The sequence below is a fragment of the Sciurus vulgaris genome (assembly GCF_902686455.1).
Source record: "Sciurus vulgaris genome assembly, chromosome: 3".
In the NCBI taxonomy this organism is placed as follows: domain Eukaryota; kingdom Metazoa; phylum Chordata; class Mammalia; order Rodentia; family Sciuridae; genus Sciurus; species Sciurus vulgaris.
This window is the reverse complement of record NC_136463.1, coordinates 59,181,684-59,209,337: the sequence shown is the minus strand read 5'-3', so window position 1 is coordinate 59,209,337 and position 27,654 is coordinate 59,181,684. Positions and strand designations below refer to the sequence as shown.

The 27,654-nt window shown below is 41.5% G+C and overlaps 1 protein-coding gene across 1 annotated transcript in view; it reads left to right on the top strand.

The window, feature by feature from the left end:
* PITPNM3 (PITPNM family member 3) overlaps nucleotides 1-27,654 on the top strand; it is a 93,682-nt gene that overhangs the window by 19,052 nt on the left and 46,976 nt on the right. Inside the window, 1 exon segment of the mRNA XM_079135336.1 lies at nucleotides 4,821-4,928. Coding sequence (XP_078991462.1) covers nucleotides 4,821-4,928 — 108 coding nt within the window.

The following is a 27,654-nucleotide window of genomic DNA, read 5'->3' as shown; positions in this document are numbered from 1 at the left end:
CAGGAAACTGAGGCAGGAGAATCTCAAGTTCAAAGTCAGCCTCAGCAAAAGTAAGGGACTAAGCAACTCAGTGAGACCCTGTCTCTCAATAAAATATGAAACAGGACCGGGGATGCTGCTCAGTGGTTGAGTGCTACTGAGTTCAATCCTCGGTTACTGCCCCCACCTAAAAAACAAATAAGCCGTCACAGAAACCAATCACCCTGCCCTCCCTGCCTTTCCTCCACTGTGGGAGAGGAAGTGGAGAAGAGAATGCCGTGGTGCCAGTTCCAACGGTTTCTGGGGATGGGCTGAATGGCAGCTGCCACCATGTGATGAAGAGAGAGTGGTGGCCATGACTGTGGGTAGGGTGTTGTTATGGTGCAAAGTGAAGATGGGCAATCTTTTTTGTTGTTGTTGTACTAGAGATTTAACCCAGGGGTGCTTTACCACTGTACTATATCCTCAGCCTTTTTGTTCTGACACAGGGTCTCACTAAGTTGCTTAAGGCCTCGGTGAGTTACTGAGGCTGGTCTTGAGCTTGCTCTCCTCCTGTCTCAGACTCCAGAGCTGCTGGGATTATAGGTATGCCCCACTGGCCCAGAAAGGTGAGCAATCTTGTAACCCAGGGGCCTCTGGGCATATACGTCTAGGTCCTTGGACAGATTGTTGTTGTGGGTCTGATAATAAATGGTATTGATGGGTCATCTGGAAGAGGTGAACAAGCCCTGGGCTCCATGAGCTAGATGCGAAGGCTACCTTGCCTAGGATGAGGATTCTTCCTAAGTTCTATAAATCCTGTAGAAACGAAGGCCCCCAGGTGGGCAGGAAGGCTTTTCCAATAGCATTGGAGGTGGTGCTTAAAGGACACATGCAGGCTTTGGCAAGGGACAGAGTCAGGCTGAGGCCAAAGCCAGAATTATGGTGAGAGTAGGTGATGCTCAGCCTGCAGCTTAGTCTGGGCAGGGGCTGGAGCTCATGGCGGGGAGGATGACATAGATGCTGAAACCACATCCATACCCAGAGGTCACTATGAGATAATTAGAATGAAGGGAGCAGTCATCAGAAGACAAAAGGCAAAGTCTGTAACCAGGACAGTATCCAGATGTGCCCTCTGTGGCCTTAGTGTGTCCTGTGGGGAGGCAGCATGGCAAGAAGGAAAGTAGAACAAGGCTCAGAGCTGAGCCATGCGGAACCCTTTGCCTGAATGACTCCAAAAGGAGCCATTCTGGTTGCTGCTTCTCTTTTTCTCTCTCTCTCTCTCTGTGTGCGTGCGTGCGTGCGTGCGTGCGTGTGTGTGTGTGTGTGTGTTGTCACCACCACTCAGGGGAAAAGCCCATTGTTTTCAGAGTAAAGATCTGAAGGCTGAATGCAGGTGAGAGGCCCAGTGGGGGAGAGAGAGGTGGGAAAGAAAGCATATTAGAAGGATGGGTCTTGGAACAGCTAGAGAGACAGGGATGGAGTGGAGGAGTAGAGAGAGGGAGAAAGCCAGGGAAGATGTGAGATTGCAGAAAGGAGAAGAAGCAAGAGGGAAAGAGGGACACACACACACACACACACACACATACACACACACACACACACACACACACACACACACAGAAGGAAGCAGAGAGTTAAGAGAGACACTGACCCAGTCAAAGACAGTGAGGGAGATTAAGAAAGAGGCTTATCTACCCAGAGAAAATGAAAGACCCAGAGGGAGGAGAAAGGGACAGATACTGAGATGAAGGGAGCAGAGAGAGGTTGTCCAGAAAGGGGGACAGATGTGGCATAGAGCATAGGCGACCCAAGAGAGACAAAGACAAATGCAAAAACCAGGAGAGATGGAGACCCATGGGAAGGGATCCAAAGAGATCAGATCTGAGGAAGGAAAGGCAGGAGAGAATCATGCTGAGTTTGTGGGAGAAAGAGATTTAATAGAAGACCACACAGAAGAGGGAGAGATGGAGCTGGATCATACACAGAATGAGGAAGAGACAGGAAGGAGGCCAGGGCCATAGGGAAGTAGACACATTCCATGCTCCACAGCCCTGCCAGACCCCACAGTGTTCTGATGGCTTTGCATTCATCTCTGGGAGAGGACTTATAGCATTGTAGACAACACGGGGCTAGTATGTGCTGAGCTAGACCTGGAGCTGGGTCATCTCATCTTATTATGTCTGAGTTATTTATTATTATGTCCTTAACATGACTAGCTTCCTGCAGGATGGAGGTCATATCTCACAGGGTGCACAGTAGATGCTCAAGAGTCCATTCGCTGTAGAAAGGATGTTGGAATAAAAACTGAATAGTTTCTTGTTGGGTAACTGAGTCAGGAGACAGAGAATTTTAGTTGGGTTACAGGCTGGCTACCCTGCTCTGGAGCAGGGGCATAATACCATAGGGAGAGACGATGGTGTGACTGGAATTAAGACTGAGCATTGTGGTCCAACACCACATGCTGGTGGCAATGGTGGTGATGTGACAGCGGTATCATATATCATATTACCTCTGAGCTCTTCCAGTGTGCTCACCACTTTTTGAACACATTGTCTGTCCCATCTCATTGAATCCTCACGGCAGTCCTATGATGTAGGCACACCTCTGATACCATTTTGTAGATGAGGAAACTAAGGCTTAGCATGTGGAAATGATTTGTCTAAGGTCACATAACTGGCAAATGGTGGATCTAGGATCAATCTCACACCAGAACTGAGCTTTTAACTATATTACTATTCTGCTTCCCCAAGAATAATACCATCTTATATTTATGTACAACATTTTGGCTTGTGTACTTTTTCAAAATTTATTGTAATTTTGGTCCCCATGACAGCTTGCTAGAAAGGGAGAGATATAGTTGTTATTGCCATTTAAGGGATAAGAAAAACAGAAGAGTGTCAGAAGGAAGCAAGCAAAAGCACAAAGCTCATGGGTCTCAGAGTCTGCTCTGGAACCTGATCAGAGCTCGCCCCAAGTGCATATGCTGCTTGTAGGTGTATACCAGCCCCCAGATGGAGCACATCAGACTCAGGATACTTTTGAGTGTACATGTAGTGCTTGGTTGGTGTTGGGCAGTCAATACATGATGTCTAGGGCAGGCTCCCAGGAGGTCAGGATTTCAGGACTCTTGAAATAGCATATCTGAGCTGGAATCCTTGCTTTAACCAGTGACCTTGGGCAAGAATTACTCAACTCCTCTGTGCCTGTTTCCTTGTCTATTAAATAAAGATAATAATAATTGTTCCTTTTTAGTGTTTCTGTGAGATTGAGTTAGTATTTGGAAATCACTCATATCAATTTCAATGTGTAGTAAGGATTTTATAAAAGTTGGTAAATCAGTCAAATAAATAAAACAAGGCAGGAGGAGGTGTACCAGCCAGAAATGAGATCTGGATTACTGAACTCTAGAGTGGTTCAGAACACTGGACAGCTCCCAGTGCTTCAGTTCCACCATATTGGTTCTGTCTGCTGGACCCTCTATTTTCCCTCTCCTTCTCCCTCCTCCTCTCCCTCCCCTTCCCCATACCTCCCCTCCATTCCTCCTCCTCCTCCTCCTTCTTATTCTTCCTGTAATACTGGTGATTGAAGTCAGGGGTACTCTACCACTGAGCTACATCCCAGCCTTTATTTATTTATTTATTTATTTATTTATTTATTTATTTTTGGTACCAGGGATTTAATCCAGGGGTGCTTAACCACTGAGCCATATACCCAGTCCTTTTTATATTGTATTTTGAGACAGGGTCTCACTAAATTTCTTAGGGCTTCACTAAGTTGCTGAGGCTGGTCTTGAACTTGTGATCCTCCTGCTTCAGTCTCCTGAGTCACTGAGATTACAGGCTTGAACCTCCTCTCCTAGCATCCCTTTATTCTTAACTATAATGAGTTTGGGAATTCTCCTCAACAGCCTTTGATGTCTGTTCTTTGAAGGAGGGTACAAATCTTTCCTCGAGGAAGGCCTGCATCTTTGGAGAACACCCTTTCCTATGGATCTGTTCTTGAGGAAATCTCTCTTTAGGAAAGGGACTGTACCATGTGTGCAGTGGGAGGGGCTGTGTTCAGTGTGGTTGGGGGATTCAGCCCCACTGCTTCCTCCCAGAGTTATCATTAAGTTCAGACAGGGAAAGATCAGGGATAGAGATGGGTCTGAGGAGAGAAATGGGAGAATGGAAGCATTGGAAGGTTCACAAAGTCCAGATTGGGGCTAAGGGTTCCATATAGACTTAGACTTGCTTAGAACCAGGATGTTTCTGCTCTCCCTTCACTCCAGAGCTTCTCCTGTCCCCCTCAAACCCTGATTCACTCGTATCCTGCTGGTGGGTTACTTCTCATTTGACAAAATACCACCTTGCTCTCATCTCAGAACACCTCCTATGCACCAAGATCTTTACACCCATTATCTTATTTAATCCTTACAAGAACTCGATAAGCTGGTGACCTGTCCCATTTTACTTATAGGAAAACTGAGGCTCAGAAAAGACAAATGACATTCCCAAAGAAAAACTGCTGGAAAGTGACAAACTTTCTGCCTTTCAAGAAATACTACTCTCAGTGCCAGGAGTTGAGCCTTCTATGGGTTTTCAACTTTTCTCACAACTGTTTTCTTGTTTACTTTCTTATGCTGTGCCCTGTGGATGTCCAGTAGGGAACAGCAACATACCTGTTTACAATGACAAATTCCTGAATGTCTCATTCCCGTCTACAACTACAGACACATTCAATAGGTGAAGACTACCTCAATTCATGGATGAAATAATAACCCCCTCGGACATAAGCCCCTGTTCCCTAAACTCTGATCTAGTTAGGGCCACCTATAGATAGCCATGCCTGCTCATACCTATCTCTGCTTCTTTCCACAGAGGAGATGACCGAGGGGAAAAATGCCATCCTCATTGGAATGAGCCAGTGGAATTCAAATGACCTGGTAGAGCAGATGGAGACCATGGGGAAACTGGACGAACATCAAGGTGAGAGTCTTTCGCATGGTCAGTGAATGCACGTGTGTGTTGCAGAGTAGGACAGGGATACTGATTGGGGTTGAGATTCAGGTCTTCTATGAAGAGTCATCTTTCAGAGAACTGTTCCTTAAAGTGTTCTCGAATTCTGTCACATGTAGGAACTCTCTTGTGGTTTGTCTTTCTTCCTTCCTTCCTTCCTTTCTTTTTTTTTTTTTTTTTTCTTTTCTTCAGGAAAACAACTCCAGGATATTGCAACTGAGCTTTCTTTGTCTATAGAATGACCACTCAGGAACATGGGTGGTTAAGGGCAGGTGCTGGGTCCATGCTCCTGGCACTGTGAGGCCTTCAGGGTTAGAATATACTATATAAGGAGGTTGCCACCTGAGGAGCCTTTGAGCAAGGACAGGAGACAAGGTCTCAGGGGAGGAGGATGGCAATGAAGGCTGGGTCTTCCTTTGGCTGAGTTTCTAAAGAAGTGTATGGATGGGGATTCGTGTAGGAGGATTTTTATGAAGGGAATTTTTGACCAGGAGCTGGATAAACAGACAAAGCAAGTTTATCCTTTTAGGCATCCATCTGTCTATCCATTTGTCCATTTTTCATTACTAATAGAATGTCTCATGAGCATCTACCTGGATAAGTGCTTGGTGGAAGGGACCACAGGTGATTCATCTAAGGCCCCTGCCTCCTGATGTGACATGGTGCAAGTCAAGACATAAGGCTCAGGCTTTAGCTGAGGGTTTCTGACCCTGAAGGAGAGGTAGGACTTTAGGAGACAGGAGAGCAGATCAAGGAAGGGCTCCTGACAATGAGGTGAGGGGACCAGGCTGTGAGAGTCAAGTGGAGGATGTAGCTGAAGAGATAAAAAATCTGAGCTTATGTGTGGGGAAACTGAGGCTCAGAGATTGTCAGTTGAGGACTGTATTTGACTAATATTGTCTTGAAGCGAGTAGGAGAGCCAGGGCTAGGATCCCACTCAGGATGTAGGGTGCTGACCTTTGGGCCTGTGATCCTCAGGCCAGCTTTTTCCATCACTTCCACTACCTGCTCTTCATCTGACTTTCTTCTTTCTCAATGTCTTAATCCCTTTTGTGCTGATATAACAGAATACCCGATATTAAGTAACATATAAAGAAGAGAAATTTATTTGTCCATTTTAAAACAACTTGCTCTTGTGGTAACTGATCCACTCTATGAGGCCACATTAATTCCTTCACTAGGGTAGCCATGACCCAATCACTGCCCAACTGGTTTTACCTCTTAAAGGTCCCACCCCCTTTCAATGCTGTTACATTGGAGGCCACACTACCAGCACATGATCCTTGGGGGACAAACCATATTCAAATCATGGTATTTATTTTCTCTTCTTCCTTTCTTGGCCCTGTTATTGCACAGTCATGGTCTGGGCCAGAGTTACTAAGTGAGCAAGGCCATTGGATTAAGAGGTGTCTGGTGAGATAGTTCTGGCCCAGCTCACAAGAATGGCCATCTTTTTTTTTTTTTCTAATTATTTACTTATTTTAATTAAAAATCATAAATTTACATAGGGCAATATTGTTTGATTCATTCTGTTATTTTTTTCCCTTCCCCCTCACCCCTCCCACCCCTCTTTTCCCTCTACACAGTCCTTCCTTCCTCCATTCTTACCACCCTCCTTATCCCTAACCCTAAACCTAACCCTAACCCTAACGCTAACCCCTCCTACCCCCCCTTATATGTCCTTATCCGCTTATCAGCGAGATCATTTGTCCTTTAGTTTTTTGAGATTGGCTTATCTCACTTAGCATGATATCCTCCAATTTCATCCATTTGCCTGCAAATGCCATAATTTTGTCATTCTTCATGGCGGAATAATATTCCATTGTATATATATGCCACAGTTTCTTTATCCATTCATCAACTGAAGGGCATCTAGGTTGGTTCCACAGTCTGGCTATAGTGAATTGAGAAGCTATGAACATTGATGTGGCTGTATCCCTGTAGTATGCTGATTTTAAGTCCTTTGGGTATAGGCCAAGGAGTGGGATAGCTGGGTCAAATGGTGGTTCCATTCCAAGCTTTCTGAGGAATCTCCATACTGCTTTCCAGAGTGGCTGCACTAATTTGCAAGCCCACCAGCAATGTATGAGTGTACCTTTTTCCCCACATCCTCTCCAACACCTATTGTTGCTTGTGTTCTTGATAATCGCCAAAGAATGGCCATCTTGCCATTCTCAAGAGCTGTCTACTCCTTTTCTCATCTCCCCCATCCCTGCCTCATTGGTTCAAGGCCCTCCCTGTGCCAAAGGGTGAGCCTGGAATGATTGTCCTATTTTACAATTAAGAACCTGGGAGGGGCTGTGTCTTGCCTAAGGTCCTGCTAGGTTCCTGATCCCCAGTTCAGAGTTTCCCTTCTAGTCTTTACAGTCACATATTTGCAGATGGGTCCAAGAACTGCAGAAGAAGCATCGAGGGTACCATGGACACCAGGTTCTGGTCCGTGACCATGCTTGGTGGTCACAAAAAGACAAACCCAGATTTATACTCAACAGTCATCTAGCCATCACATCCTCACTCCCACCCTCACTTGTCTAGCAAGAAATGTATGACTCAGACACAGTGTGAGCTCAGGAGGGGGTGATGGAGAGGCCGAGTGAGCTGGGAGGGCTGGGAAGGGTCAGAGAGAAGGAAGTAGAAGGGGAGGTTCACAGGAGATGCAGTGACTGCAAGTTTGGGGTGTGAGGAGTCTGGGTTTGAGCTTCAACTCTACTACTCTGTGGTTCTGTGAACAGGGAAAGTCACATTACCTCTCTGAACCTTGGTTAATTCATCTGCAAAATGGGGTACTAAAAAAAGTTGTGGAAATTAAATGAGATAATACCTGCAAAGTGCACCCAATAACAAATAATCATAAATATGAAGGAGGGGAAGAAGAATGAACCATCTTGCATGAGTACAGCCCTCACGAATGCTTCATGGTGCTGATCCATGATTGAATTAGGATCGCGCTTTTTGGTGTCTGAAAGATGATGCTGCATCCTCCCAGAAAAGAATGAGGAGGGTGGGAAGGAAGAGGGGATGAGGAAGAGCAAACTATCCAGAATTCCAGCTCCTTCTGAGGCCATTCCCCTGTGGATTCATAATGAGAATTCCCATGACACAATAGAACACACATTAATTCCTTTCATTTCAGTGATCTTTTATGGAACCACGACAGGGGCTTAACTCTGTACTAGATGTCAGGGAAGTAAGAACAAGCAGGGTGGCATTGTCATTCTGTAGGAGCCTGCAGCAGAGTGATGGATGACTCTGCAATGGGGCAAGCCAAGTCAAGGGCTGGGAGAGGCAGGCTCTGGGGAGTACTTTGGGGAGAGGACGTTGTGAGAACACTTGCTAGAAAGGGCTGCAATCAAAACTGGTGATATAAATAGAGCTGATGCTCCTGCCTCCTTCGAGTTTCCTGCCCTTAAAAATGGGGGTCACCCAGGGACCACCTCTCATGGTTGATGCTTCGGCCAGTCACATTTCCTTCATGGGTGCCTCAGTTTTCCTCCAGGATGACTCCAAGTCTACCTCCAGCTGAGAACTCTCTCCTGGGCTCCAGTCTCCTATTTTTTTGTAGAATCCTATCTGAATGGCCTCAAGACTCCTGATGCTCTGCAAATTCCAAATGGAACTGATCTTCTTCCTCTGAAACCTGAATAGTGTTTTGTGTTCCATCTTTTCTCTCCTTAATCATGTAAGTCATATGTCACATAGGCATTTTCTGACTGTTCTAATGACTCCAGTTCTTCCTGCCACCTCCTCCCCGCCTTTTTTTTTTCGGTGCTAGGGTTTGAACCCAAGGCCTTGTGCATGTTGGACAGATCTTCTGCCACTGAACTACACCCCCAGCCCTAATAGTTCCAGTTCTTGGGGGGTGCTGATTCTGGGGAGTGCATGTGAACATGCATAAGCATGTGTCGTGGGTCTTGTTTCTTCATTTTTTATTGTGTACTCATCTTGGTCATTCCCTTTTCTGTGGGATTCTGTATGCCTTGGTGTGCAAATGTCCTCATAGAGACTGGTCTTGTGTTTCTTTCTGCTGGACTTGAGTATTTCACTCATTTTGAATATTTTATATGCTAAATTTATAGCCTAGGGTTTCCACTCTACATGGGTGGTATAAATTTAGACCTTACACCCATATGTGGCACAGGCTTAGGGTGTTAATTACTCATGAGTGACTTTTTTCTTTCTCATTCTCTGTGAATGATTTTTTGCTGCTGCCTCAAAGAAATTTATGGATGGAGCAGCCCTTCAAGGATCCCTACTTTAAAGGGGCTCCACTTTAGCTCCTCATCATCCCCAAGCTGAAGTCAAATTTTGTTCTCAGCCATTAGGCCCAGAGCCTCCATGCACTGGAAGGAAGGATCCTGGGTGTGTCTCATCCATCCCAGCTTCTCTTTTCCTCTCTCAGTGCTGTTCCTCTGTGACTTGGTCTGGCATAGTGTACATTCTTTATTTTAAGCTTGGTTATATATTGACACTTTTTGGTGATATATTGCCCAGCACATATGTATTTTAATAGGGAGGAACCCTCTAGCATCAGCTCAGTGCACCTACTACTTTTACTTAACATTTTTTGATTGTGGTAAACACATGTAACGAAATATACATTTAAACCCTTTGAAGTGTGTATTTCAGTGACATGAAGTCGCATTGCTGTATGGTCATTACCACCATCTCTAGAACGTCGCCATTATCTCAAACTGACCCTGTACTCATTAAACACTATGCCGCCCCAGCCCCTGATAACCACTGTTCTACTTTCTATCTCTATGAATTTTACTTCTCTCGGTATCTTGTATAAACGTGATCATACTGGAGTCATCCTTTTGTGTCTGGCTTATTTCACTTAGTATAATGTTTTCAAGATTCATCCATGTTGTAGCATGTGTCAGTACCTCATTTCATTTTGTGGCTGAATAATTTTCCATTGTGTATAGCACATTGTGTTTATCCATTCTTCTGTCAATGGACATCTGGGTTGTTTCCATTTTTTAATCTATTGTGACTAATACTGCTATGAACATTAGTGTACAAATATTCACCTTATTTCTTGAATACATTATTTTTTGGGAAAAAAATCAAGGAATACAAATAAAACCAAAGTCTTGCTTTGCTATTCCTTCAATTTCAGACCTCATTGCAGAGTTTATGAAAATGGAAGGCATCATTCTGGAGGTAGATCAGATTAGAAATTAATGTTGCAGCTTACTTAAAAAAAAATTTAACAGTAGGTCTTAGTGAGTCTTTCATATGAGTATACATAGATTCACTCATTCTTTTTACCTGTGTTATTGTGTTCTCTACAAACAATTTATTGAACCATCCTGTAGTGGTAAGACATTGAAATTTTTCAGTATTAAAAGAATGCTGTATAGGTTAGAAAATAAACATTGAGCTGGGCGCGGTGGCACACGCCTGTAATCCTAGTGGCTTGGGAGGCTGAGGCAGGAGGATTGGGAATTCCAAGCCAGTCTCAGCACCTTAGTAAGGCCTAAGAAACTCAATTAGATCCAGTCTCTAAATGAAAAACGCAAACAAAGGGCTGGGGATGAGCCTCAGTGGTTAAGTGCCCCTGAGTTAAATCCTTCGTTCCAAAAAAGGAAAAGAAAAAGACAATAAACAATGACAAGACTGCAAATTTATATTTTACACACCATCTCTGGTTAGGTTAGCCATTTCCCCACAATCTTGACAGAATTGATAGTATTAAGCTTTACATTTTTCTCTGATTTATTAGTGAAAATATCTTCTTATATTTTACCTTTACTTGATTTTTTAATAAGATTGATCTTCTTTTCATAAATGTGTTTACCTACATTATTTTCTTTTTTTATTTCTTAAATATAATTTTTTGCCCATAGTCTATCAGATTATTTATCCTTTTCATATTTCTTTTGGGAAGTCTTTTTAAGTATTCTGGATGCAAGTTATTTGTCTGTTAAGTATTTGAAATGTTGCCACTTTGCTGAGATTTCTTATTAGCTCTAATAGTTTGTTAGTTGATTCCCTTGGGTTTTCTAGTGAGACTGTGATATCATTTAAAAGTCTTAACAGTTGCATCCTTGCCAATATTTACACTACTTACTCATTTTAAAAAAAAATTGCATTCATAAGCATCTTAGAATTTTACCTATCATATTTCATGTCTGTCACCATAAGAGGGGGATCCATTCTTAAATGCCCAAACCACAGTCCACAATAAAAATATGCCACATAAATGTGTAGCATAAATACATAGATTGAATAGGATCTCCAGATTAACACCTGGTAGCAGAAGTGGTGGTAGGCTTTCTTGTTTGATCTGTATTGATATAATGGAAATGTTCTAATGCTTTACCAATAAGTATGCCCCTTGCCCTAGTGTTCTAGAAATATCCTTTATAAAGTTGAAAAAATTATCTCTGAAAGTTTATCTCTGAAAAATTATCTCTGAAAGTCTTTTCTCATTTCCCTCATTGTTTGACTCCACCTTTTCCCCATTATTAATATGTTTTGCCAAAGGTTTACCTGTTTTGATGATCTTTCAGAGAAATAGCTCTTTGTTTTTTCTTTTTTAAAACTAACTTTATATCACTCTGGGTTGTCTTTTTCATTTAATTTATATAAATTAGTGCAGCCTTTATTTAAACAATTCTTTCCTACTTTCTTTGGGTTTAAGTTGCTTATAACTTTCTCAATTCTAGAGATAAGAGTTTTTAATCTATCTTTTTTCTAATTTACACATGCATGAGTCCCTGCTGTGGCCTTGGTGAGTCCCAGAAAAAATGTTTTTAAATTTTGATAAAATTTACAAAGGTAAGATATTTTGATAATTGTTTCTTTAAAGGGGACCCCAAAATTGTGTAACCTTCAGTTTCCACAAAACCTGGTTTTCAAATATTTTGGCTATATCCACAGGGTTGAAATAAGTAGCCCCCTCTCTCTACTGTGGTCTCTCCAAGTAGTTCAAACCTCCATTTTTCCTTCTTTTGACCCTAAGAGTTATTCAGAAAGCATTTACAAGACTCCTGGTGAGCAGGGTTTTTTTTTTTTTTTTTTTCTTGTTAATTTTCAATTTTACTTCTTTGTAACTGGAGAATGTGACCTGTAATTGCTATTCTTTTGAAGTTCTTTCTTGTCTAAAACTGGTGTATGTGAGTGTGTGAATGAAGATTCCATATGAGGTTTAAAAAAGTTATCTTGCCTCTATATATTGGGTTCCAATCTTTCTATTAGATTGAACATACCAATCAATACAGTTTTTCTTCTTTCCTTTTTTGTCTTTGATACAATCAAGTTTCTTATTCCTATTTTTGTATTTCTAAAAATTTACATATTTAACACACACTTAAAAATGAGTATTTTCTATTAGTGTCTGAACTAAGTCAATATTTTATATTCTATTGCTGAGTAGGAAGGGACCTTGGTATTCTTTTTTGCCCCCTGTTCATTTGGTTCCAGGTTGTCAATTCTTATTTCAACTTGATTTTAATATTTATTTTTTTCTTTTGGGGAATTTTTGTTCCCCTTATGGTGGCTATGGCCATGACTTCTTTTCTCCCCTTCCCCACTCCTCTTCCTCATTCTTCTTTGGTCAAATACACTGAGGTATGATTTACCTTCAATAAACTGCACCCTTTTTAGTATACAGTTCTCAATGCTGCTTCTGAAATTGCATGCCTTCCTCTTCATTGACTTCCTCTTTCCACTGGAATATCTCCTCAAGTCACTCTCCAGGTGGGGAGGTAGGGACTGTGATTGGTAACTTTGCAGGTCCTTGTATTGCTAATCATGTCATTATTGTGCCTCTTTCTTTTTTCATTTTTTCTTTTTTGGTATAGGAAATTGAACTCAGGGACACTCAACCACTGAGCCGCATCCCCAACCCTTCTTCTTTTTCCTTTTTTTTTTTTTTTTTTTGTTTTTTAGCTTTTTTTAGTTGTAGATGGACACAATACCTTCATTTTATTTATTTATTTTTATGTGGTGCTGAGGATAGAACCTAGTGCTTCTTAGGTGCTAGGAAAGTGCTCTATCACTGAGCTACAAATCCAGTCCCCCAGCCCGTTTTTGTATTTTATTTAGAGATAGGGTCTCACCAAGTTGCTCAGTGCCTCACTTTTGCTGAGGTTGGCTTTGAACTTGTGATCTCCTGCCTCAGCCTCCAGAGCTGCTGGGGTTACAGGCATGCTGTCACTGTGCCTGACTGTGCCTTCTCATTTGAGTTTGAGACTGTGTCCATAATCATGTTCTCATCTGTCTCTGCAGATACCCCTCCACAGCCTCCTTGTATAGAGCGTCACCAGTGAGAAGTTCGAGATAAATCTGATTCTCATTCCTTTGTGGGTAATCTGCTTTTATTTCTCCCCCTCTCTCCTTGAAGCGTCTCAATCTCTGCTCTTCGTCTTCTGAGACCACAGTATTTCTGAGTGAGATTTTTGTTGCTGTTGGTTGTCATGCTCTCACATGGTTGCACTTTCATTACTATGCAGTATGCAGTTCTCTTTTTGTTGTTTCTTCTAATATTTCTTTCCTTGTTGTTTCACTGGACGGATGCTGGGATTTTTCTAACCAGGTATCAACTTGTCCTTCTAATTCTTATTTCTTGGTCCTTTTTGAGTTCTGGAAGTTTTCTTGGCTCTAAACACCAGCTTGACCATTTCCTTTTATTTTTTGTTTTTTGTGTTTTTCAGTCTGCTACTTAACTCTTTTGGATTATTTTGAACAATCATCTTTTCATTTTCATATGCTCTGGTTGGTTCTTCTGGTTGATAACCTGATATTGATTCATGGAGTCCAAGGGCTCATTTTATGTTTTCTAAGGTCTTTTTCTGCGTGTTCTATTAAGTTTTGGAGTTCTCTGGTAAATTTGAGATCGGTAAGAGTAAATCATGCACTTATGACTGGATTAATTAGCCAAGGATCACAAGTGGCATTGGCACTGAGCAGGAGCTATTCTAATTCTCTAAGGAAGTACACAACTGTCATTAACACTGCCCAAGTGAAATATATCTTGCCCAATTCTTTTTTAAAAAATGAGACGTAAGTCATGTATCATAAAGTTCAGTCTTTGAAAGTGTGCGATTCTGAAGTTTAAGTATATATCGTGAAGTTGTGCAACCATCACTGTTTTCTAGTTCTGGAACATTTTCATCACCCTCAAAAAAAAAAAAAAAAAAAAAAAAAAAAAAAAAAACCCTGAAGAACAAACAAACAAACAAACAAACAAAAAGCATATGCCCATTAGCAGTACTCTCCGTTCTCTTCATCCTCTAGTTGCTAAAATTTCATTAAAATGGCTTCAAACATCATGTGGCCTTTGTGTCTGACTTGTTTTCCTTTGCATATTTTTGAGATTCACCTACATTATAACATGAATCAGTACTTCATTTAATTTTTGTGGCTGAATATTATTCTATTGTATGGGCATACCACATTTTGTTTATCCATTTATCAGTTGATGGACATTTGAGTTGTTTCCACTTTTTGGTTTTTGATGAATAATATTCTTATAAGTAGTCATATACCAATCTTTAAAAAAATATTTTCTCAGCTCTCTTGGCTATGTTTCTAGGAGTGGAATTGATGTATAACATGGTAGTTTTGCTTTACTTTTTGAAGAACTGCAGATTCTTTCCAAAGAATCACTGCATCACTGTACATTTCTACCAGCAATGTAAAAGTATTCCAGTTTCTTCAGATCCTCACCAATACTTGTTACTATCTGTCTTTTTGATTATAACCATCCTAGTGGGTGGAAAGTGATATCTCATTGTGGTTTTAATTTTCTTTTCCCTAGTGATGAATGAGGTTGAGCATGTGCTTATTGGTCATTTGCTTATCTTCTTTGGAGAAATATCTGTTCAAATTATTTGCTCATTATAAAATTGGGTTACTTGTTTTTCTATTGTTGAGTCATAAGTGTTCTTTATATATTCTGAACACTACAATCTTATTAGATATGTTATTTTCAAATGTTTCCTCCTGTGTCGTGGATTGTCTTTTCATTTACCTGCTAATATATATTGAAGCACAGCATTTAAAATTTTTGATGAAGTCCAATTTATCTATTTTTCTCTTATTCTCTGTGCTTTTGGTGATATCTAAGAAACAATTGCCTAATCCAAGATCCCGAAGATTTACTCCTGTTTTCTTCTAAGAGTTTTATAGCCCTTTTCTTTAGATCCCTGATCTACCCTGAGTTTATTTCTGTGCACGATGTGAAGTAGGGGTTTGACTGCTTTTTTTTTTTTTTTTTTTTTTTTTTGCATATGGCTAACCAGCTGTTCCAGGAACATTTGCTGAAAAGACTATTCCTTCCCCCATTGAATTGTTTTGGCATCATTGTCCAAAACCACTTGATCATATACATGTGGGTTTATTTCTGACTCTTAATTCTATTCTATATATATATATGTCTATATATCTATATATATCTATTCTATATATAATATTCTATATATATCTATTCTATATATATATTATATATATATTATATATATATATATATATATATATATATATATATCAATATGCCACTTAGTCTTGATTCCTGTTCACTTGCAATGAGTTTGAAATCAGGAAGGGGGAGTCCACCAATTTTGTTCTTCTTTCATAAGACTGTTTTTTTTTTTTTTTTTTTTTTGGGGGGGGGTGTGCTGGGGATTGAACCCAGGGCCTTGTGCTTGCAAGACAAGCACTCTACCAACTGAGCTATCTCCCCAGCCCTCATAAGACTGTTTTAACTATTCTTTGTTCCTTGAATTTCTATATGGATTTTAGGACCAGTTTGTTAATTTCTGCAAAAAAGTCAACTGAAATTTTGATAGGGATTGTGTTGAATCTGTACATCAATTTGGAAAGTATTGCCATTGTAATATAAGTTCTAATTCACAAACAGAATTATTTTCACATTTATTTAGATCTTCCTTAATTTTTTCAAAGAGGTTTTATAGTTTTCAATGCTTGAGTCTTGTACTTGTTTTGTTAAATTTATTTCTAAATATTTTATTCTTTTTTTAATTCCATTATAACTGGAATTATTTTTTAAATTTCCTTTTCAGATTGTTCATTGCAACTTTATGGAAATACAATTGATCTTTGTATATTGACTTTGTATCCTGTAACCTTATTAAACCCAATGTCAGTTTTTTTATTGTTTTGGTGGAGGTGGGGTGATTCCTTAGGGCTTTCTATACAAAAGATCATGTCAAATAGAAGTAGTTTTACTTCTTCCTTTCCAATCTGGTTGATATCTTTTATTTCCTTTTGTTGTTTAATTTTCCTGACAAGGTCCTCTAGTAGAATATTGAATGGAACTAGTGAGAGCAAACATTTTGTCTTGTTCCTGATCCTAAGGGGAATATTTTCAATCTTTTGCCAGTAAATATAATTAATGTTAACCATGAATTTTTTTGTAGATGTTCATCTGGTTGAGGAAGTTCCCTCTCTATTCCTAGTTTGTTGAATTTGTTTTCAACTATGAAAAGGTATTGAATTTTACTAAATAATGTTTCTGCATAGCTATTGAAATGCTTATGTGGTTTTTGTCTTTTATTCTATAAATATGGTGTACTACCTTGATTTTTTATGTTGAATAACCTTGCATTCCTGGGGTAAATTCCATTTGGTCCTTGACAGGGCTTGCTATGTTGCTAACATTTTATGCTCACGGTTTATATTTCTTCCAGAATAATTCATACTAACAGTCTATGAGCTGTCACTCATATTTGCAATCAGGTCTTCTTTTTCCTGAAATAAACTCAGTATAAGCATGGCCACATTCTCATTGACAGGAAGGAAGCAGTCATTGCCTATGCATTCCTAATCAATTTCTCTACTTCCAGCTTTCCAGAGAGTTATTTTTTCCTACCACTCACCCCCAACTCTTGCATTTAGATATGTGGTTTTCAAAAAGTGGTCCCTGGACCAATAGCATTAGCATCACTTGGGAACTTGTTAGAAATGTGAGTGAGGGCACCCCACCCAGAATGAATTAGCCAAAATTCTGGGAGTATGGCTGAGAATCTGTTTTCACTAGTCCTAAGTGATTCTGATGCACATTAAAATTTAAGAATGATTAAGGATTGTGATACTAAGTTGGCTCATGGAAACCACAGGTCCATTTCTCTGGACTCTCTTTCCTCCGTTCTCTGAATTTAATATCTTTCTTCAGCAGTATTGGTTTTCCTTTAATATTTAGCAATATTTGGATTTGTACTCCACTTTATATTTGCAGTTCCCTGTTAGCCTAACTCTGAGTGATGTGATCTGTCTGTTTATTGCAACCTGCTGTCATCTAATTATTAGGGTGGGTAAGAAATGCTGCTGGGTGAGCTGAGCCAGTAACTTCTGATTTTATCCTTTTGGGTATTTCCAGCCTCCTAGGGCGTCCTATCCCTCCAACATCTATCTTTTCTCACACTTGGGGACAGAAGCTTTTGCTTGGCACAATCAGGGGTCAGGGAAGGACCAAAGTACTGGCTCTACTACTGTGGAAACCCAGATAATTATAAAAGTTCCACTGCTCCTGAGTATTCCCATACCCGAGCCTGCTATGCCCTCTGAGCTGCCTCTGCCTTGGCTACAGACCTTCTTTGCAGGATCGAAGCTATGGCTTCCTCTCTTCTGGGCTGCTTTATGGGCATTTGACCTTTGCAGTCACACAAGGCTGCACACTTAGAAGGCTCCATAATTGATTTTTACACTCTGCCATAGCCATCTTGCAATTCTTAATACTTTTGAATAAGTGACACCACAGTTCCATTTTGTGTTGGGACCTGAAAATTATGTAGCCAGTACTTCCTTCTTCCATCAGATCTCTCTGCTTTCCACCTTTTAGGGATGTTATACAATTTTGGTCAGCAAAAGACATCCCTTCTTATTTTACATTGCTACTCAAAATTAAGTCTTATGAAAGTAATTAATGCCATTTCTAGAGATTTGGGGCAGATGAAGAAGTCTGGGTCGTGGAGTCAGTTTACCCTCTTCATGTAATCCTACTGTGATGTTTCTAAAATGCAAGTTCAGTAATATCATTCTGCTGTGGAACTGACAACTAGGTCTTTGATGTCTGAAGAATGAAGTATCAATTTACCAGCCCAGCATGTAAGGCTATCCACAATTTTGTTCCAGGCTTTCTTCTAACCATCATGATTTTCCAGGGTTAATAAGTTCCCTATCACTGCAAGAATCAGACAGCCTTGGAATAGCTACCATGAGGGATGATATAAAGGGTCTGTCAAATCATTGCTAAATCCTGTGATGCCAAGGTGACCCTCTGACTCCGATACTCATGTCTTTTGGACCATTCCTCCCTCCTCTTCCAGTCACTGCATGTTCTAGTCAAATGGCCTGGGGGCTGTTTGACAATCCTCCAGGCCACTCAGAGCTCCTCAGTCCCTGCCTTTGCCTCAGTCCTCCCTTGACTTAATTTCTATCTCTCAAGATCCTGTTCATTTCCTCCCAGAAGCCTCCCAGATGGCCCTGCCTCTCCCAGATGACCACCTCCCTCTCACTGGCACTGCTCGGTGGTTGGTTCTTCCCCTGCGGCATCAATCTGGCTGCTCACAGCTGTGCCTTTTGGGATGTGTGTTTTCCCTCCCTTCCTGGCCCCAAGGCAGTCCTGGGTTCATCATGCATCCATGCATCCCCTCTCTCACTTAAGCATTACTCCGTGCTATGCCCTGCGCAGTCAACGCTGGGGGCATGTGGATGACTCACTAGAGGTCTCAGAATTGAGCAGCTCATCCTCAGGCCCACTTGGGGCAGTGACAGTTCAGTGAGCTAAAGGCTTTAACCAAAGTGGGAAGAAAGCACAAGGAGGAGCTGGGGCTGAGACAGACGGGTCTAAGGAGGCTTTTCTGAGATGAGAACCTCAGACAGTTGGGAGTGCAACAGGCAGAGGGAATGGCAGGTGGAAAGAGGTGAAAGGAGGTGTGGGGAGCAGGGAAACTTGGGGGCCCACACAGAGCTCACTCATTTTGACTGAGGTTGGGGTGTGTGGTGTTGGGGAATGGGTGGCAAAAAGGAATGGGAAGGCCTCAGAGAAGAGGCCAGGGTGGAAAACCTGGAATACCAGGCTCAGGAGTTGGTCTCTTCTCTTGTAAGTATCCATTGGAATCCCTAGATTGGTTTCAGCAGGGGAGCAATGAGCCACTTTCTAGAAAGATCATTCTGGAAGCCACTGGGGAAGATCAAAAGAGGGGTCAAGAATGAGTGTAGTTCCTAGAGGCCAGGTGAGAGGTGATGAGCTTGAATCTTGCCCTGCAGCCCAGCAGAGGCTCAGGGTCTGGGGAACACCCTGAGCAGGAGGAGGGTCCTTACTTCCTATCCCCACTTCACAAGCTGAATTATCCCTGAGCCAGAGCTTGGCCAGAGCTCCCAAGGGCCAGCAAGGGGCAAGCCCAGGGCAAAATCATGCTTCTTTTGCCCCAGGGGCTGCTCCAGTATGACTTTCCAGACACTCAAAGGCTGACCAGGAGGAGAGAATTCCCAGTTCTTCTTCCCCACCCCAGTCTGTTTTAGTTGTTTCCTCAGCAAACCTCACAGCCCTCACTTTGGATGCAAGGAGAGTCTTCTCTTGTTTCAGCTGTTGGTTGAAAGCCATCCTGCTTGTGGTGCTTCCTTTGCTCTGAGGGGCTCATGGTGTGTTGGGAGCTGGGAAGAGGAAGTACAATCACTCAGGAAGCCTTTAGCAGGGCTTGAGATTATCTTCTTTGGCAGATGATGTAGCTCAGACTCCCAGGGCTGTGTGACCTTAGGACAGGCAGAATTTGTGGGACCACAACCTGGGGCTGGCAGCAAAGGCATTGCTGTCCCTGTCCCCAGCCCTCTCTGTGCAGCTGTCCTATTTGCAGGAACTGCTGGCAGCTCTGTTCTTGAAGCGAGCTCCAGCTGAGGCGAGGCTGTGGGGCCCAGGGGCCCTGGAAAGCTCTAGGCCAAGTGGGGTCTCATTTAGGCGATGGCTGAGCCAGCTGCACATTTGGTTAATCGCCCTCATCCAGGGAGCCTGCTAATCAGGAAGCTGGGGGTTCACCGCCAATTCCTTCTCTTGCTGGCGGCTTTGAGGGAAGATGGAGCCTGCCTGAACTGAGCAAGAAAGACCAGCTTCCTGCTACGTGGGTCCCACTCTTACATTGTCAAACAGCAGGCTCATTTTTGTCCACACTGGTGGCTTCATTATTCTCCAGACCCCTTGGATACCTGGTCAGGTTTTCCTGCAGAGGACACTGAGCCTGAGGGCAACCCTGGCCAATCCCCAGGACTCTGGACACTTCTTCTCTGCATCCCTTGCAAACAGCCCCTTCTCTACTCCCTTTCTTCCCTCCCCTCAGGCCTGACTGTGGCAGCCTTCTTGATGACCTCCCCTTGGCTACCAGACCCTTTCCAGAAAACCCCTGCCTAGAAACACTAAAAGGAGCAGGGTAAGCTGGAGGGAAGAGTGCTGGTCAGAACTGGGGGTCAAGAGGACCAGATCTGAACATTGGGTCAGTGATTTTGTCCCTCCAAATCTGTTTCCTTATTTGTATAGGGGGCCTTTTTTGCACAGGTGTCAACCTCAGTGATTCCACAAGTGGGGAAGCCCTGAGTGCCTTCAGGGATTAGACAACTCAGGCTACAATCTGGGCTTCTGACCTCTTTTCCTTATGTTCCCTCTGCCCCTGAGAATCCCAAGCACAAGTGTTTCAAGGTCACCTGCCTCCCAGCTTCTCCCCACCTCTGCACTCCTGCTTCCCCAGGCTCTTGTGCCCTTGCCCTACCCCCCACCAGGCCTTCTTGCCCATGGAGATCCTGCCCTGCTCAAAGTCATGTTTGCTTTGTGGTAATGAAAATTTAGAATGGGATCAGAGGCCCATAAACTGTCTAGGTGTGGAACTGCTACGAGCCTGGCATGAGAACCAGAGGGGATGAGTCAGACCTGGCCCATCCCTCAACTGGACTCTCCTTCCTCCTCCAGGGTTTGCCACCTAGTAGGTACTCAAGGAACCCCAGAGATGTCTATGTTGTGATCAGGGTTTGTGATCTGTGTTCTACAGGGCCCTGAGTTTGAGTTTTACTGTTCTAAATTCTGAATCATTTTATCTCCAAGCTTGTGTTTTGCCAATGAAACCTGGTGCTGCATATGCTGGGGGCTTTGTGCTTGGCTCATGTGTGGTCCTGTCTTGTGCTGCCTCACAGTCCCTGGATGGTGCTTGGCCTCCTGCTTTCCTGCCCTTGGGCTCCTGTATTTCAAGTGTGACTCAGAGGGAGCGATCCTCTCCCCAACCCCTACCTAGGAACCTGGTGCCTTTTGGTGTGGGGGTTGCAATCCTCTTCTTGGTCCTGGGTTGGGGTGGCATGCACCTCAGCTTTCCAGTTCTTGGTCATTGCATGGAGCATAGGTCCAATGGTTGGCAGCAGGGGCACCTGGGGGCTGGTGTGCCACATCAGGGAGTGTGGACCTTGAGCCTGTGAGGGTCAACACTGAGTTCACGAGTAATCCTGTGCATGAAGGATCATAATGCTAAGTAGCAAATCAAAGCATCATGATAGATCAAGAGAGTCCTCTGGAAAAAGAAAAAAACTTTGTTAGCATTTTCAGCAGCACTTTTTGAACAGCACCATTTCCTTTCTTTTTGCCCTGAGCCTTGCTAATTATGTAGCTAGTTTGGGTGCAGTAGAAAAAACAGGAGATTTGAATTTGGAAGTTTTTAAGTTCCTCCATGTCTCCAAGCTTCAGTTTTCTTTTCTTTTTTTTTTTTTTCTTTTTGTTGTAAACAAATTTTATTTATTTATTTTTTTTATTGTAAACAAATGGGATACATGTTGTTTCTCTGTTTGTACATGGTGTAAAGGCATACCATTTGTGTAATCATAAATTTACATAGAGTAATGTTGTTTGATTCATTCTGTTATTTTTTTCCCTTCCCCCCACCCCTCCCACCCCTCTTTACCCTCTATACAGTACTTCCTTCCTCCATACTTGCCCCCCTCCCTAACCTAACTCTAACCCTAACACTAACCCTTCCCTCCCCCCCCATTATGTGTCATCCTCCACTTATTAGCGATATCATTCGTCCTTTGGCTTTTTGAGATTGGCTTATCTCACTTAGCATGATATTCTCCAATTTCATCCATTTGCCTGCAAATGCCATAATTTTATCATTCTTTATGGCTGAGTAATATTCCATTGTATATATATACCACAGTTTCTTTATCCACTCATCAATTGAAGGGCATCTAGGTTGGTTCCACAGTCTGGCTATTGTGAATTGAGCAGCTATGAACATTGATGTGGCTGTGTCTCTGTAGTATGCTGATTTTAAGTCCTTTGGGTATAGGCCAAGGAGTGGGATAGCTGGGTCAATGGCGGGTCCATTCCAAGCTTTCTGAGGAATCTCCATACTGCTTTCCAGAGTGGGCTGCACTAATTTGCAGCCCACCAGCAATGTATGAGTGTACCTTTCTCCCCACAATCCTCGCCCAACACCTGTTGTTGCTCGTATTCTTGATAATCGCCATTCTAATTGGGGTGAGATGGAATCTTAGGGTGGTTTTGATTTGCATTTCTCTTATTACTAGAGATGTTGAACATTTTTCCATATGTTTGTTGATTGCTTGTAGATTTTCTTCTGTGAAGTGTCTATTCATTTCCTTAGCCCATTTGTCGACTGGATTATTTGTATTCTTGGAGTAGAGTTTTTTGAGTTCTTTATAGATTCTGGAGATTAGTGCTCTATCTGAAGTATGATTGGCAAAGATATTCTCCCATTCTGTAGGCTCTTTCTTTGCATTGCTGATAGTTTCCTTTGCTGAGAGAAAGCTTTTTAGTTTGAATCTATCCCAGTGGTTGATTCTAGCTTTTATTTCTTGTGCTATGGGAGTCCTGTTAAGGAAGTCTGATCCTAGACCAACAAGGTGAAGATTTGGACCTACTTTTTCTTCTATAATCTGCAGGGTCTCTGGTCTGATTCCGAGGGTCCTTAATCCATTTTGAGTTTAGTTTCGTGCATGGTGAGAGATATGGGTTTAGTTTCATTCTGTTGCATATTGGATTTCCAATTCTCCCAGCACCATTTGTTGAAGAGGCTATCTTTTCTCCATTGCATATTTTTGGCACCTTTGTCTAGTATGAGAAAATTGTATTTATTTGGGTTTGTGTCCGTGTCCTCTATTCTATACCATTGATCTACCTTTCTATTTTGGTACCAATACCATGCCGTTTTTGTTACTATTGCTTTGTAGTAGAGTTGAAGATCTGGTATTGCAATGCCCCCTGTTTCACTCTTCCTGCTAAGTATTGCTTTAGCTATTCTGGGTTTCTTATTCTTCCAGATGAATTTCATAATTGCTTGCTCTATTTCTGTAAGGTACATCATTGGGATTTTAATTGGAATTGCATTGAATTTGTATAGCACTTTAGGTAGTATGGCCATTTTGACAATATTAATTCTTCTATCCAAGAACATGGAAGATCTTTCCATCTTCTAAGGTGTTCTTTAATTTCTTTCTTTAGTGTTGTATAGTTCTCATTGTAGAGGTTCTTTCACCTCTTTTGTGAGATTGATTCCCAAGTATTTTATTTTTTTCGGAGGCTATTGTGAATGGGGTAGTTTCCTAATTTCTCTTTCTGAAGATTCATCACTTATGTATAAAAATGCGTTGGATTTATGGGCATTGATCTTGTAACCTGCTACTTTACTGAATTCACTTATGAGTTCTAAGAGTTTTCTGGTGGAATTTCCAGGTTCCTCTAAATATATAATCATGTCATCAGCGAACAGGGATAGTTGAATTCTTCTTTTCCAATTCGTATCCCTTTAATCTCTTTGGTTTGTCTAATTGCTCTGGCCAGAGTCTGAAGCACGATGTTGAATAGAAGTGGTGAAAGAGGGCATCCCTGCCTTGTTCCAGTTTTTAGGGGGAATGCTTTCAGTTTTTCACCATTTAGAATGATATTAGCCATGGGCTTAGCATAAATGGCCTTTACAATGTTAAGGAATGTTCCCACTATCCCTATTTTTTCTAGTGTTTTGAGCATGAAGGGGTGCTGTATTTTATCAAATGCTTTTTCTGCATCTATTGAAATAATCATGTGATTCTTGACTTTAAGTCTATTAATGTGGTGAATTACGTTTATTGATTTCCTGATGTTGAACCAACCTTGCATCCCTGGGATGAAACCAACTTGATCATGGTGCACTATCTTTTTAATATGTTTTGTATGCGATTTGCTAAAATTTTGTTGAGAATTTTTGCGTCGATGTTCATTAAGGATATTGGTCTGAAATTTTCTTTCCTTGATGAGTCTCTGTCTGGTTTAGGTATCAGGGTGATATTGGCTTCATAGAATGAGTTTGGGAGGGTTCCCTCCTCTTCTATTTTATGGAACACTTTGAGAAGTATTGGAATGAGCTCTTCTTTAAAGGTTTTGTAGAACTTGGCTGAGAACCCATCTGGTCCCGGACTTTTCTTTATTGGTAGGCTTTTGATGACTTCTTCTATTCCAGTACTTGAAATTGGTCTATTTAAATTGTTTGTGTCCTCCTCGTTCAGTTTAGGCAATTCATATGTCTCTAGAAACCTGTTGATGCCTTCAAAATTTTCTATTTTGTTGGAGTATAGATTTTCAAAATAGCTTCTAATTATGTTTTGTATTTCAATCCTGTCTGTTGTGATATTTCCTTGTTCATTCCGAATTTAGTGATTTGGGTTTTCTTTCATCTTCTCTTTGTTAGTGTGGCTAAAGGTTATCAATTTTGTTTATTTTTCGAAGAACCAACTATTTATTTTGTCAATTTTTTGTATTGTTTCTTTTGTTTCAATTTCATTGATTTCAGCTCTGAGTTTAACTATTTCCTGTCTTCTACTACTTTGGTGCTGTTCTGTTCTTCTTTTTCTAGGGCTTTGAGCTGTAGTGTTAGGTCGTTCATTTGTTGAGTTTTACTTCTTTTATTAAATGCGCTCCATGAAATAAATTTCCCTCTAAGTACTGCTTTCATAGTGTCCCAGAGATTTTGATATGATGTTTCTTTGTTCTCATTTACCTCTAAGAATTTTTTAATTTCCTTCCTAATATCTTCTGTTATCCATTCATCATATAATAGCATATTGTTTAATCTCCAGATGTTGGAATAGTTTCTGTGTTTTACTCTTTCATTTATTTCTAACTTCAATCCATTATGATCTGATAGAATACATGCTAGTGTCTCTATCTTCTTGTATTGCTAACATTAGCTTTGTGGCATAATATATGGTCTATTTTAGAGAAGGATCCATGTGCTGCTGAGAAGAAAGTGTATTCGCTCTTGGTTGGATGGTATATTCTATAAATGTCCGTTAAGTCTAAATTATTGATTGTGTTATTGAGATCTATGGTTTCTTTGTTCAATTTTTGTCTGGAAGATCTGTCCAGTGGTGAGAGAGGCGTGTTAAAATCACCTAGTATTATTGTGTTATGGTCTATTTGGTTTCTGAAATTGAGAAGGATTTGTTTGACATACATGGATGAGCCACTGTTTGGGGCATAGATGTTTATGATTGTTATATCTTGCTGATTTATGCTTCCCTTAAGCAGTATGAAATGTCCTTCTTTATCCCTTCTGACTAACTTTGGCTTGAAGTCCACATTATCTGAAATGAGGATGGATACTCCAGCTTTTTTTGCTGAGTCCATGTGCATGGTATGTTTTTCCCCATCCTTTCACTTTTAGTCTATGGGTATCTTTTTCTATAAGGTGAGTCTCTTGCAGGCAACATATTGTTGGATCTTTCTTTTTAATCCAATCTGCCAGTCTATGTCTTTTGATTGATGAATTCAGGCCATTAACATTCAGGGTTATTATAGAGATATGATTTGGTTTCCCGGTCATTTGGTTCATTTTTTAAATTTTATTTATTTATTTGTTTGACACAACTTGTTTCCTCCTTTATTTGACAATTCCTTTAGGATAATTCCTCCCTTTGCTGATTTGCTTCTTTGTTTTTCATCTCTTCCTCATGGAATATTTTGCTGAGAATGTTCTGTAATGCTGGCTTTCTTTTTGTAAATTCTTTTAGCTTTTGTTTATCATGGAAGGATTTTATTTCATCGTCAAATCTGAAGGTAAGTTTTGCTGGGTATAAGATTCTTGGTTGGCATCCATTTTCTTTCAGGGCTTGAAAATGTTGTTCCAGGCCCTTCTAGCTTTTAGGGTCTGGATTGAAAAATCTGCTGATATCCGTATTGGTTTCCCCCTGAATGTAATTTGGTTCTTTTCTCTCACAGCCTTTAAAATTCTGTCTTTATTTTGTATGTTAGGTATTTTCATTATAATGTGCCTTGGTGTGGGTCTGTTGTAATTTTGTGTATTTGGAGTCCTATAAGCCTCTTGAACTTGATTTTCCATTTCATTCTTCAGATTTGGGAAATTTTCTGATATTATTTCATTGAATAAATTGTTCATTCCTTTGGCTTGTTTCTCTAGGCCTTCCTCAATCCCAATAATTCTTAAATTTGGCCTTTTCATGATATCCCATAGTTCTTGTAGATTCTGTTCATGTTTCTTACCATCTTCTCTGTTTGTTCAACTTTGTTTTCAAGGTTAAATATTTTGTCTTCAATGTCTGAGGTTCTGTCTTCCAGGTGTTCTATCCTATTGGATATGCTTTCTATGGAGTTCTTAATTTGGTTTATTGTTTCCTTCATGTCAAGGATTTCTGTTTGGTTTTTTTTCAATATCTCTAACTCTTTATTGAAATGATCTTTTGCTTCCTGTATTTGCTCTTTTAACTGTCGATTGGTGCGATCAGTCAATGCTTGCATTTGCTCTTTCATCTCATCATTCAGTGCGTGCATTTGCTCTTTCATCTCATCGTTTGCTTCTCTGATCATTTTAATTATGTACATTCTGAACTCCTTTTCTGTCATTTCTTCTGCCATGCTGTCACTGGGTTTTATTGATGTAACATCTAGATTTGTTTGCAGCATTTTCTTTCCTTGTTTTCTCATATTGTTCAGGTATCAGAGGACCGCTGAGATATTGCAGATTTCCTCTATTGACTTACAATGTCCCTGAAGATTTCTATATATATCCCCCCTTAGCCTTCAGTAGGCTGAAGTCTTGGAGGAAGTTGATAATGCGGTGCTCCACAAGGAAGCTGCCTCTCTAGGAGTGGTGGCCTTCAGGTGGGGTATAATCCCTGCTAGTGGGCAGAGGTGCCTCCACTTGTTGACCAATGGTCATCCAAAGGGGACCTAGGCTGAGGCAAGGCCTGTTTGGGCCTGAGTCTCTGGTTTTACCATCCTTGTGGGAAAACCTCACCTAGCAGGGAAGACTCACCCGGTGGGGAGGTCTCGCTGGTCAGTTCCCTCCTAGAGGTTCCCCTCAATTTACAGCTACCGCCTGGGCTGGGCTGCCTTCCTCTGCAAAGTTCCCAGGGGCCCGGCCCTACCTCCTGGGCCTGGGAGCCTCACCCTTTGCAGATGACTCTCCTTAGGCTGCCCTTCCTCAGAGAATCTGCCCGCAGGCCTGGAACCTTCGCTCCGCCCTAAGCCTGTCTCTGTGCGGCTCTTCCACCAAGAAGCCTCCTAGATCCTGGGACCCTGCTCTGCACCTAATCGCCTGGCTATGCGGCCCCTCCTCTTAGCAGCCACCTGGGGCCCTGTACAATCGCTCTGAATCCCAGAGACCCGCCACACGCCTCTTCCTCCAGACAGCCGCCCAGTATTCCGGTGGGGTCACTAGGAGTCCAAGAAACTCACTGC